The 12,735-nt window shown below is 43.9% G+C and overlaps 1 protein-coding gene across 1 annotated transcript; it reads left to right on the forward strand.

Annotated features, from left to right (window-relative positions):
* Positions 1 to 2,681: 2,681 nt before the first annotated feature.
* LOC311001522 (CD276 antigen homolog) lies at positions 2,682 to 12,525 on the forward strand (the record flags this gene model as incomplete). The annotated part of the gene is made up of 3 exons (XM_083992608.1): positions 2,682 to 2,757; positions 8,731 to 9,057; positions 12,173 to 12,525. 3 exons carry the CDS (start codon positions 2,682 to 2,684, stop codon positions 12,523 to 12,525), a joined length of 756 nt encoding a protein of 251 aa, XP_083848734.1.
* Between the last annotated feature and the right edge of the window lie 210 nt (positions 12,526 to 12,735).

Consider the following 12,735-nt stretch of genomic DNA (forward strand, 5'->3'; position numbering starts at 1 on the left):
TTGTCATTGCAAGAGTTTAGCACAGTACGTGTTGTTGTGATGAGGCGACTTCTGTTTTTTTGTGGACCACGGTGTCTCGTGGCCAAACTACTCAGTCAGGTCCTCGAAACGCATCAAAGTCGGCGCACTGTGATGTTAGTGTAGCAACATCACAGTGAGTTGTGACAAGATTACTGATTTAATCTCGGTGTTTCCTACACATCATGGCCCACGCCACTAACTCGGCTCTGCCTCTGACACTAACAGGGCATTTTGCAGCACTCATCCAGACATGGAACACAGAATAAGAGGCCAGACAGAGAGCGAAAGAGAGATCTTGATGCGCACTTTCTTAATTACGCAGATAAATACTGCAGCCCACTAGCAATTACCTTACAGCGCCCTCTCTGTTTTTTTTTCCCTAATTATTTATTTTATAACAAGTATTCCTCAGTTTAGTATCTCCACACATCGTTTATACATTTCTATAAACATATATTAAAAAAAAAAAAAGTCAGCGAGAGAGAAGCCCGGCCCGACCCGACCCGAACGTAATGATTGACATTTTATACCCGACCCGAAATTTGGGTCGGGTCGGGCTCAGGCTTAAGATCTTACCTCTATCACGGACTCACTGACTTAGAGGCGCATTCACGGGAAGTCCGTGAGTGTGTGAGAGCTGTTCCGTTGTCAGATCATCAAGTCAGTGAGTCAGTGAATGAGCCCTTACTGCCCCCTTACCGTAAGTCAGCACCGATGCTGACTTTGGGTAGGGGAATTACCCACAGTTCATAGCGTTGTGAAGTCAAACCATAACACATGAGATGCCGTCGGAACGCAAGTCTTAAAACAAAAAGAAATTAACACACGTAGTCAGAGAGAGCTCCGCCAGTCTCTTTATTGTTAATGGACAGGAGCCAAAAAAAAGGAATACATAAAAAGAAAAGAAGAAGTTAACTGTCAGTGTTAACGTGCAGTTTGTGATTATTGATGATGATTTGATCAGATCTGATCCAGGAATATTTTGTTTTGAGTCCGCCTCCCTTGCACACCTTGTGCGTATTGAAATTACAGTAAATTTATCGGTCCAAGGGCGGAGTTAAAAACATTTTGTTGTCAAGGTAACGTGTGGTGAGAGTGGGTAAGTGCTGTTCCATTCATGTTTACAGCATCTGGACCCTCACAGACTCTCACACTCTGTCACTTAGAGCTGACGTCACTTTAGTCAGTGAGGGTTCAGGGCCTGAGTCTTTAGGGGGCGGATTGGAATTGGGGGTAAGTCAGCACCGATGCTGACTTTGGGTAGGGGAATTACCCACAGTTCATAGCGTTGTGAAGTCAAACACATGGGATGCCGTCGGAACGCAAGTGTTAAAAAAAAAAAAGGAAATTACCACACGTAGTCAGAGAGCTCCGCCAGTCTCTTTATTGTTAATGGACAGGAGCAACAACCAAAAAAAAAGAAAGAAATAAAAAGAAAAGAATAAGTTTACTGTCAGTGTTAACGTGCAGTTTGTGATTATTGATGATGATTTGATCAGATCTGATCCAGGAACATTTTTTTTTGAGTCCGTCCCCCTCACACATGTGAGTGTTTAAAGTACGGTAAATTATCGGCCCAAGACCGGAGTCAACAACATGTTGTTGTCAAGGTAACGTGTCGTGAGAGTGTGTAAGTGCTGTTCCATTCATGTTTACAGCATCTGGACCCTCACAGACTCTCACACTCTAATGTCACTTAGAGCTGACGTCAGTGAGGGTTCAGGGCTTGAGTCTTCAGGGGGCGGATTGGAACTGGGCCAGAGACTTATTTAATTTTTTTCGGAACAATTTCTCATGTCGGGGCTTCAATACAAGAGGGACATTACATACGAGCAGCATGGAGGTATCTGGATGTTTTTTGGTGTGTCTTTTTGTTACGAAGACAGTTGGTATCCATTTGCAACCGTCATATGGACATGCACTGCTACGCCGAGACCCCCTGTAACTCAGAGAAGCCACGGAGGACTCTGAAACTTCTCCCAGCCCGTAGTCCACATGAGGGTAGAGTAGTGAAATTTCATTTTTGGGTGAACTATCCCTTTAAGATGTGTCATGCGCAGTGTTCCCTCTGTAGGTTTCCCTGTGTAAATCACGCGACTCCTCCATAACGGACTCCTCCCTCTAGCCTCGCATCACCAGGCTCTTCAGACAAGCGAAGAGCCTGACCTCTGTTTACTCCGAAATTCTGGTTCCCGTCTGTAGCGGAAACAAATCACCAAAATAAAAGTGTCACCAACATAAAACTTATAAAACAGACATTAACTTGTAATACAATAAAAGCAAAAATGTTAACTTAATGGCTCGGGAACTTTCTTGTAAATTATATTCCTTAAATTAAAGAGTTTTACCGCATTTCATTAGCTTGGTGCTTTTATTTTGAAGGAAAGGAAAGGCCTGTGTCTCTCGTCCTGCAGGTTCTGTTTCCTACCAAAACAGCGACCTCCCTCTCTGCTGCTTCACAACTGGGTGTGGTGTTCAGAGCAGCAGGAACGTCCCTGATCGCCATTTTATCACACTGCTGTTGCCTCATGGCATGCGACATTCATGCTGCATGCAGAGAAAATGAAGTTTGTTCGGTAGAGTATAGCAATCTAGAACGTCTCTGACAGTCACCGTGCTGTCTCCTTTGTTGGTTTGGAGACTGACAGACAGAGGAGAAGATGTGGTCCACCTCCTCGGTGTTGTCGGTCTCTCTGTGTCTCCTGCTGTGTCTTCCTCCGTGTCTGTCCTCTAAAGGTAAGGATCTGAACTCTCATAATGTAGTTCTACTGTAGTTACCATGTTTACAGTAGTTTTACAGTAGGTAGTAACCGTGGAGTGAGCAGCTGTCGTCAGTCGCGCTGTCTCATCATGGCGGATCATTTCCTGTTTAGGTAACACAAACGATGCCTCTGGCCCATCATAATACCAGAGACTAAAGAGCTACGAGGACTAAAACCCGTCTGCAAGTTGCATTACCCAGTAAAAGACGCTGCGGAGCCAGCCGCTCCAACATTTCTAGTGCCCTTATTACCGACTTTATGGCAGATACACACCGAGACAGCAGGGAATAACGTCTCTGGGGAAAGTCAGCATGTGGAAACTTCCTGTTTGCAAAATAACATGACGGGTTTTAAACGTAGCCTATTAAGTTTATTCTAAAAATATGAAGTGTTAAAGGGATAGTTTTTTGTCAACATTTTTTTTGTCAAATTGGCCCATTGCCCAGTGGCTTTTAGGCCATTTAGGGTCTCCCCAAGAGGACAGTTTTACCTTTCCGACAATACCAAAATTATGTTTGTACTCCAAATAGAACCCGAGATATGTCCTAATTAATACGGTACTGCTTAAATGCCATAACACTGCCCACCGCGACGCGCTGTTAAGCACATCTCACCCTCCAAACATGCCGTCAGCCAGCCACTCCAACATTTCAAGTGCCCTTATTACCGCCTTTATTGCAAATACGCGGAGACAACTGGGGAAGTCAGCATCGCATACTGCAGGGGCGGATCTAGGTTCATGGGAGATCCGCCTTTTTTGTTGTTGTCTTTTTTGCTGACTGTGATAGGCCTAGCCTACTGGAAATTTCAACATAGCTACTGTATCAACTTTAGGTATAGACAAAAGCATTGTCCTGAAGGATCCACAGGTGTTACATCATAAAAAAAGAAAATATAAAACATGATCATAAGCTACTCAAATAAAAATGATATGGCAGTGCATGTAATCCTGATTGACATCAGCCTCCCTACAGGGTTAGGGTTAGGGTTAGACAGTGGTGGTTATAGCACAACAACAATCTAAATGTCTCAATAACTTTGTGTTGTCTTGGTCTCATGATGTCAACATTTGTGATTTTTGTAGTTAATCAGCTTGTTAGAGAACAGCATGTTATTCAATAAGTAGGTGAAACACTGAACAACTGGACATGTGCATTCAAAAGTTTAGAGAATGTTAAATTAAGTTCACCTGTAAAGGTTATAGTGCATTTTAGGTCCATTCTGAAATTTAATCCAAAAGCCAAACATCCCTAACTTTTTGTGAGTAGTGTATCTCATAATGCATAGATCTATGCCAGGGGTACTCAAATACATTTGTCGAAGGGCCAGAATTTTTCTTAACAGACACCATGGGGGCCGCACATTCAAATAGGCCTAGATTGAAATTAAATTCACCTTTTTCGTCTAATAATTTAAATATTTTTATTTTACTTGTAAGCACATAATTTTTATTTATACACTTCATGGTGTTTTGTTTGATATAAAATGAAAAATCTTGACATTATCATATCATTATTTACATATCATGCTGGAGCTTTACACTGCTGACTTGTACTCAGACATGCCCTGTGATTTTCAGCTTAAATATGAAAGGAGGCTGACCATCACAGGACATGTCTGACTCTGTTCTGAGGATACAAGTCATTGGTCCTGAAATGTGTGTTTCTCTTCTATAACACACGTTCTACATCTCGGAGGCGACGTCTTTCCACACATAGGCTTCCTTCACCTTTCAAACGAGGCTGAGCTCAGTGGGAAACAGTAGGAGAGACACAGACCGATGGAACCGGGACACAACAAGAGAAGCAGGTCGTGCAGCTGTGCACCGCTGACGTGCACGAAAAAACAATTGCGTCTCATCAAATGCGCGCGGCTACGGCTTTTGAGTTGTGAGCGTGCATGACGTGCGGCTACATTGAATGGGTTTGAGCGCGCGCAAAAGACGCTTCATCTGAACGGCCCCCCATGCATGATGCACACACAGTTGAACCAAGACAGCGGTCAAAATCACCCACGGTCTCTACAGACAGGCAGGGAAAACCCTGCAGTCCAGCCCGCTCCCCAAACACTCGCGCATGGTGATTTGGGTTAGTCGGCGTTTCTGCATCCCAGTGCAGGGCCTCACAGGCACACACAAACGTGTTTCCATGTCCCAGCGCTTTGACTTACAGGCGCACGGAGCCCGAGAAATACAGTACTATGTAAACTAGTAGAACTCAGTCGCGGGTCTGATTGGAAGGTTCGGCGGGCCGGATGCGGCCCGCGGGCCGCCTATTGAGTACCGCTGATCTATGCTTTTGATGTGATATGCAGCAGCCTGGCATCTGGCATAGTGGAGTCAGGCTGCATCTGACAGCTCAGTGTGACGTAGGCTATGACCATTTTGGAGACAGGCTTTTATCTGAGGGAAGCCTTTATTTCTAAATCCCTCCTTTTATTTTTACACATAGCGACCAAGCTCATCGTTCATTAGCTCATCTTCATCTTCTTCACGTGCTTTTCTCCTCGCTGCGCTGTCGGACCTGTGTCTCTGTCTCCGTTACGCTGTATCACTTCAATCCCATTCAAGTCGCATTTTTACAGCGTGTGGCGCGCTGCGGTGCGTCTTCTGTCCATGGATCTATTTTAAATAATACATCCATGCTCCGGTCCCGAGCGGGCTCCAGACACAGAGAAAAGACCCAGGCCCGACAGTGCAAAGCTGTCCCTCTCTGAAGCAGAGGACGAGGCAGCTTCACTCCTGCCAGTCTTCACAGACAGTCCACACATGAGGGTTTTTTTTTGACCCGGCTTGTATTCAGGGCCGGCCTTTTTTTGTTTGTGTAATGATTGAATACAGGCCATTATTTGATGAAATGCGGTACGCTATTATAAAGTAGCTTCAAATCACATAATCACTGATAAGTGTGCGTCTCTCCCCAGACCCTCCCAATAACCCCCCCACCCTCAATAAACAGTTCCGCATTTTATGCGAGTTGAGACCACTAAATGATCTCGAGATGAAGGAGAACCTGTGTTTACTGCAGAAAACACACAACACACACTAAATTGTCTGTGAACCTCATGTAAATGTCAGGGTTGTACTGTGGCTCTATTCCTCACTGCAAACACAGACTTCAGTTTTCAGTTTTCATGCCAGACATAACAGATGAGTGGGCCATTTTTGCAAATAATGTAAATAATATATTTCATATCATAGAGCCTCATTATTTCCCCCCTAATCCCCAAGACCTAAAACAACAGCTAGCCTATATAACATTTACATGGATGCAAACAGCGGCCGAAAAGCGAAACTCGCTTTTTTCATGACCAATTATGTGACTTGTGTGAATCGTTCAGATCCGAAGAGTTTTTGTTTTTGGGAGGGGAGAGGGAGGGGGGGGGTCTCAGCGTCTCAGCTGGGGTCAGTAAAATGTTTTTCTAACAGGCTGACAGTGACAATCACGTGAAACTGAGGTGAACTCATTCATGTTTGTCTCTGATTACACTGATAACAGCCGACCTCCAATGTTGACGCGCGACGTGCGCTCATTAAAGCGGCGCGTATCCGCGTGCAGTCGGTGCGACGGCGACGCCGTTTTTCCCCCCGTGCATGTGGAGCTGTGCGCCGCGGACATGCACGGTTCCCTACGTTGCTGTGTCAGGCAGGTGTTTCCACGGAGCTCTGCCCCGTTTCAGAGGTGAAGGAAGCTCTGAGTGGAAAGACGTCGCCTCCGCGATGTAGAATGTGTTCAATTCAAAAAGTGAAACTAACACATTATATAGGCCTATATGTCCATTACACACTGAATGACACATCCCATGTCTTTATTTATTCAGTTTATTTTAATAGTAATGTAGACCTAAAAATCAGTATCTCCAAAATGGAAATATTGCAAAGGTTTTTTTTTTTTTTTAAGCATTTTTAATATAGAAATGTTGGCCTTCTGAAAACTATGTCCATCTATATGCACTCAATACTTGGTTGGGGTTGAACTACTGGAAATTGCCTTTCCGTGATATTGTAATGTACTTATTTGTTAATGGTGAGCAACCCCCCCCCCCGGGAAATTCCTCTCTTTTTTGGTCCTGACCCGTTTGCATCCCTGCATTTAAAAACAACTTCATAATAGTTTTCTGTGTGTTTACCATATATTTGGATTTCCCCCTCTGTATTTGGTCATATTAATTTTTCTACATTCATATGACACCGACACAGCATGCATATTCTCAAAGCCCCAGTACGTAGGATTTCCCCCCATCTAGCGGTGCGGTTGCATATCTGAACGTATTCTTGATGTTGCATTCAGGTGAAGTGGGGCAGACGTCAGACAGACAACAGACGCTGCATGTAACAGGATAAACAAGCCTCTATGTAAACAAGTGGTCCGTCAGCACGAGGCAAAACAATACAGGCGTGACAGTATGTTGTCATGGTGATGTGGTATTGTTTTACCGTCTTTCTCTGGTGGAGTAAAATGACATCCGGTTGGTTTGCTGACGTCCGTCTGCCTGACTGCACCTGAATGCAACACCGGTGCCTCCGTCCTTCCTCACACTACACGTAGGCCCAGTTCCAATCCGCCCCCTGAACGCTCACTGACTGAAGTGACGTCAGCTCTAAGTGACAGAGTGTGAGAGTCTGTGAGGGTCCAGATGCTGTAAACTAGGGCTGTCAATCTTCCCCCCAAATCAGGTTCGAATTTCTAACCCATCTTATGTTAAATATTCGACTAACATTCGAATTTTTAATATGTTTTTTTTTTTTTCCTATAGAGGGGGGGGCAGCGCAGCGCAGCGATGACAGTGGCGACAACGACACAGCAGAACACAGAACAATCCTGCATAGGAGCTGTCCATGGTTACTTAACCAAAGTCTCTTGAAGTGTTAAACAAAGAGAACTATGGACTGTGGAAGTTTGAATAGCAAAAATACAGAAGTTATCTTGACGTGAACCATATGTTGCGGTATATATTTTAAAAAAAAAAAGAAAGAAAAAAGGATAGTTGATTCGGTGGAAACCCGGCTTCACGGGTGGGGGCAACGTCCCCCCGCCTCGCGGGGGCTGCAGGGAGGGCACAGAGTAGTGGTGCAACAGATCACAGCTGATCCGTGATCAGCACACAAGTGGTCCGCGGATCTATCGATTAAAAAAGAAAAAGGTGTGTGTGTAGTGTGGGGACACATACGCCACCGTGGCAGCCGAATGAACGGGCAATTAAAAAAACTCTGCTCGTATATTTGAAGCTGCAGCTTTACCTTGTGCACAACAACAACTGCATTGTGTTTTATCAACATGTACTACTCTGAACGTCGCAACGCACCAAGTTAATTTGCCTCGTTAACGTTCGGACGTCAGTTTCCACCTTCGAATGTTCTCACTTTGACTAACATTCGAATTGTATTCGAATAGCGAGCCCTAGTGTAAACATGAATGGAACAGCACTTACCCACTCTCACCACACGTTACCTTGACAACAACATGTTGTTGACTCCGGTCTTGGACCGATAATTTACCGTTCTTTTAATATGCACAAGGTGTGTGAGGGGGACGGACTCAAAACAAAATATTCCTGGATCAGATCTGACTTCCCGTGAACGCGTCTCTAAGTCAGTGAGTCCGTGAGGGGTCGGATTGGAACAGTGGTTACAGTTTTAACAGGCACTACCTGAAAAACTTACTTTTTGTTTTTACAAATGGAAAATTATATATTTACAAATACACATGTAGCCTATTTGTAAAAAAACAAAATACAAGTTACAAATTAGAAATTTGTATTTGTGGATAGCAAAACACGTGTGCAAACCAAGGAATATTTGTAGATCACCCTCTGTGCGTTTACAGATATGAGACAAAAATAACCCCGTAAATATGAACTATCAAAAACAAATAAAAGCTTTTCATGTTGAACTGTATCACTGACGTTAACTTCCTGTTTGTCTCTGTGTTTGTCTGTTTTGTTTTAGAGCCTATGGAGATAAAAGTGAAACCTGGAGAAGACGTCACTCTTCCATGTCAAAGTCCAGGAGAAGCTGAACCCAGACTGATAAGATTGACCAGACCTGGTCTGAGTCAGGACAATTATGTCTTCTTATACAGGGGCGGTAAGGAAGAAACTGACCGACAGCTTCCGTCTTACCGTGGTCGAGTGAAGCTGAAAGATCTAGAGATGACGAATGGAGACGTTTCTGTGATTCTGAGCCTCGTCAACATCAACGACGCTGGAAGATACCAGTGTCTTGTTTTAAAGACCACAGAACAAACCAGTGAAGTCCTCCTGACAGTCCTAACAGGTGAGTGGTAGAGTCAGGTGAGTCTTGGTGCAGCTGCTTCCTGGTTGTTGATGAACCATCATAGACGGAGCTAGGGAGTTTCCATATTTACTTTTTTTTCTGGTTTGTTACTTTTCTTTTAATGACATGTATTGACCGAAATAAACGAAACGAAACGAAAGCAAGGTTAAAGTCCCCAACGACCCTTTTTGGTTATTTTAAAGCAGGGGTGCTCAAATACATTTGTTGAAGGGCCAGAATTTTTCTTAACAGACACCTTGGGGGCCGCACATTCAAATAGGCCTAGATTGAAATTAAATTCACCTTTTTCGTCTAATAATTTAAATATTTTTATTTTACTTGTAAGCACATCATTTTTATTTATACACTTCACAGTGTTTTGTAAATGTCTTGACATTATCATATCATCATGCTGGAACTTTACACTGCTATATCCTCAGACATGCCCTGTGATTTTCAGCTTAAATATGAAAGGAGGCTGACCATCACAGGACATGTCTGACTCTGTTCTGAGGATACAAGTCATTGGTCCTGACATGTGTGTTTCTCTTCTATAATACACATTCTACATCTGGGAGGCGACGTCTTTCCACACATGGGCTTCCTTCACCTTTCAAACGAGGCAGAGCTCAGTGGGAAACAGTAGGAGAGACACAGGCCGATGGAACCGGGACACAACACCGGGGGAGAAGCAGGTCGTGCAGCTGTGCGCCGCGGACGTGCACGGAAAAACAATCGCGTCATTTATTCATGTATAATCATCAAATTAGTGTAGAATAATCACAAAGAAAGTATATTTAAATTCAAAGACTATTTTAATGGCTTTCTTTAAACTTTAAATACTGTTTCTCTCCTGTGAAGTACAAATTTGGCACAAAAAAGGCAGCTTGCTTATATCCTCCAACAGAAATAATCAAATCAAACCAGCTTTATTTATATGGCACTTTTAATACATTGCACAGAGGATAAAAACAAGCCCCCCCCCCCACACTGAGGGAATAAAACAGCAAAATGTATAAAATAGACCAAATAAATAACGTGAAATAGAATAATTTTGTGCACCGACTTTGAAATAAAACAATAAAATAATAAAACAGGATAAACTAAAAAATAATATAAAATAGAATAATAATAAAAAATGTAAGAATAGGGGTGAGCATAAAAGGAATTATAAAGAGTTAAACGAGTCAGTTAAAAGCCTGATTAAAAAGATGGGTCTTGAGCCTCTTTTGAAAAACATCAACAGTCTCTGCAGCCCTGAGGTTCTCCGGGAGGCTGTTCCACAGTCGGGGCCAAAATAACTGAAAGCCGCCTCCCCGTGTGTTTTAGACCCCGTCCACACAAATACGTTTTCTTCGAATCCGGATAAATACTTTATCGGATTGGCCTCGCGTCCACACGGATACGGCGCTTTCGGGGGGTGAAAACGGGTCCCAGAGTGGGAAAATTTGAAAATGCCGCCTCAGCGTTTCCGTCTGGACGGCCAATACGGACTTTTTCTGAAACGATGATGTCATGATGCCCCCTGCCGCTCTACCTGTAACCTGAGACACACACACCACACACACACACACACACACACCGCTGCAGCAGCTGCACACACTGACAGTCTCGGCCGACTACCGTCAGGTCGCTCAGACGCTGCGGCTGAATCACGTCTGTTTAATCATCACTGATCGTCATATTTACTCTGACACGACTCCCTGTCAACATTTAATCCATGTTTGAGTTTAATACAGCGGGGGACTTCTTCTTCTATTGAATTACAGCGGGGACTTCCCGTCTTCTTCTCTGTCGTAAGTGTTTGTGTGTGGCAGCGCTGCAGCGACACACACACTCCACACACGCCTGCAGTATGTAGGTACTACCGTGTTTTGGGTCGTTTTCAGGTGATCCGTGTGGACGCAAATATTTCTGAAAACGATGCCGTGTTTACGGAGATTTTTTTCGAAATGATTAAGAAAAAGGATCGTATTCAGTGAAGCCGCGTATTCGTCTGGACGGGGCCTCAGTTCTAACTTGTGGTATCATTAAAAGGCCAGTACTGGAGGACCTCAGGGTCCGCGAGGGTTGGACTCTGGCTATATTCTTAAAGTGTTAAAAACCTATCTTTGTTATGTTTTTGATGTGTGGAATAAAAGTGAGCTCAGAGTCAAAAAATCACGCCCAGATTTTTTTTACGGATTTTACCAAAACCCAGGCCTACATGTGTGTCCTACCTACAGTCTATGGTTGAAGTGCAGGTTGAGCATCAAAACCATGAAGACCACTCCAGACCACTTATGCGCATGCGTATCAAGCGCGCGTCAAGCTGTGCGCCGCGGACGTGCAGGAAAAAACAACCACATCACTGAATTTCCCTCTGTAAATTAAATTGAATAGCTATAGACCGATTTGTTCATTGTAAAACTTTTATTTATTGATCTATAGGTGGTGATTTCCTTGCACACAGAGCCCCGAGGCAGCGCTGCTCTTCTGTCCAATTCACACACGAAGCTTCACTTTTCATCCAAACAAACTAATCAACAACTAAACAAACATTCAATGAGACCAGCATTTATCTCCTAAAAAGAATTAAACCAGCCGGCGGTAAACCTCTAAAGACCTTCGGGTAAGTTAATCAGTTCTCTGTCTTACCCCAGGATGGCGACGCAGTTAACCGGCCGACCGGCTCCACAGACCAAACACTTTGAGCTTGTCTCCGTGTCCCCGCGCATTGACTTCCAGGCGCACACAAACAGAGACCGAGAAATATAATACTTGTAAACTATTAGAACTCAGTCCCGCCCGCGGGCCGTCAGTTGATGATCACTGCGCTACGAAATTCACTGCTCCGAGAACGTCGGAGCAAACTTCCAAACAGGCGTCATGTGGATAAACTAACCGCATGTTGGGATCTAAACGGTTCCTCGCTCACATGAAAAAACATTGAAATCTAATAAAGTGAAGAATAACAACGCTACTTTTAACGCGTTAAATGTTTCAAATCTAATGTATACATATATAATATAATAGATCCAAGTCACTATATTGGTGATCCAGGTGAAACACTGGGTCTTCACCAGAGGGTCTGGTTGTCTTCTGGTTTCTGACTCACCTCTGTCTGTCTCCTCAGATTCCCCTACTACCTCAACTGTGGAGATATATGAAGGGGAGTCTGTCCTGCTGCCATGTGACTACCCTACGTCTGACCTGGACAAGCCTTCAGTGGTGTGGAGCCGCTTCCACCTCCGTCCTCCAACCATCCACCAGCTTCTGTCAGACGGAGACAAACTCACAGACCAGAACCAGGACTACAGAGGACGGACGTTCATGAGGGATGATGCTCTGGAGACTGGAAACCTCCACCTGATTCTGAAGAAGCCCACCATCACAGACAGTGACAACTACACCTGCATCATCAGATGGGAGGGACGAGAACACCTGCAGAGAGTAACACTGCGGGTCAAAGGTCAGAGCTGTAGATAGAGGTCAAAGGTCATCATTAAAGTGACAGTGTTGTGTTGTTTGAATAATGGTGACACTTTACAATAAGGTACACAAAATTAGAGTAGTTACTGAGGAACTGATGATTAACTATTAGTTAATGGTCCGTTCTTCAGGAACCCCTGATCAAATTTCAGAGGAGTAGGATGAGACCTAAAGTGACACATAATAAGTGGTTTTTCATTTCTTCAT

This window comes from Trachurus trachurus (assembly GCF_905171665.1).
Source record: "Trachurus trachurus genome assembly, chromosome: 18".
Classification (NCBI taxonomy): Eukaryota; Metazoa; Chordata; class Actinopteri; order Carangiformes; family Carangidae; genus Trachurus; species Trachurus trachurus.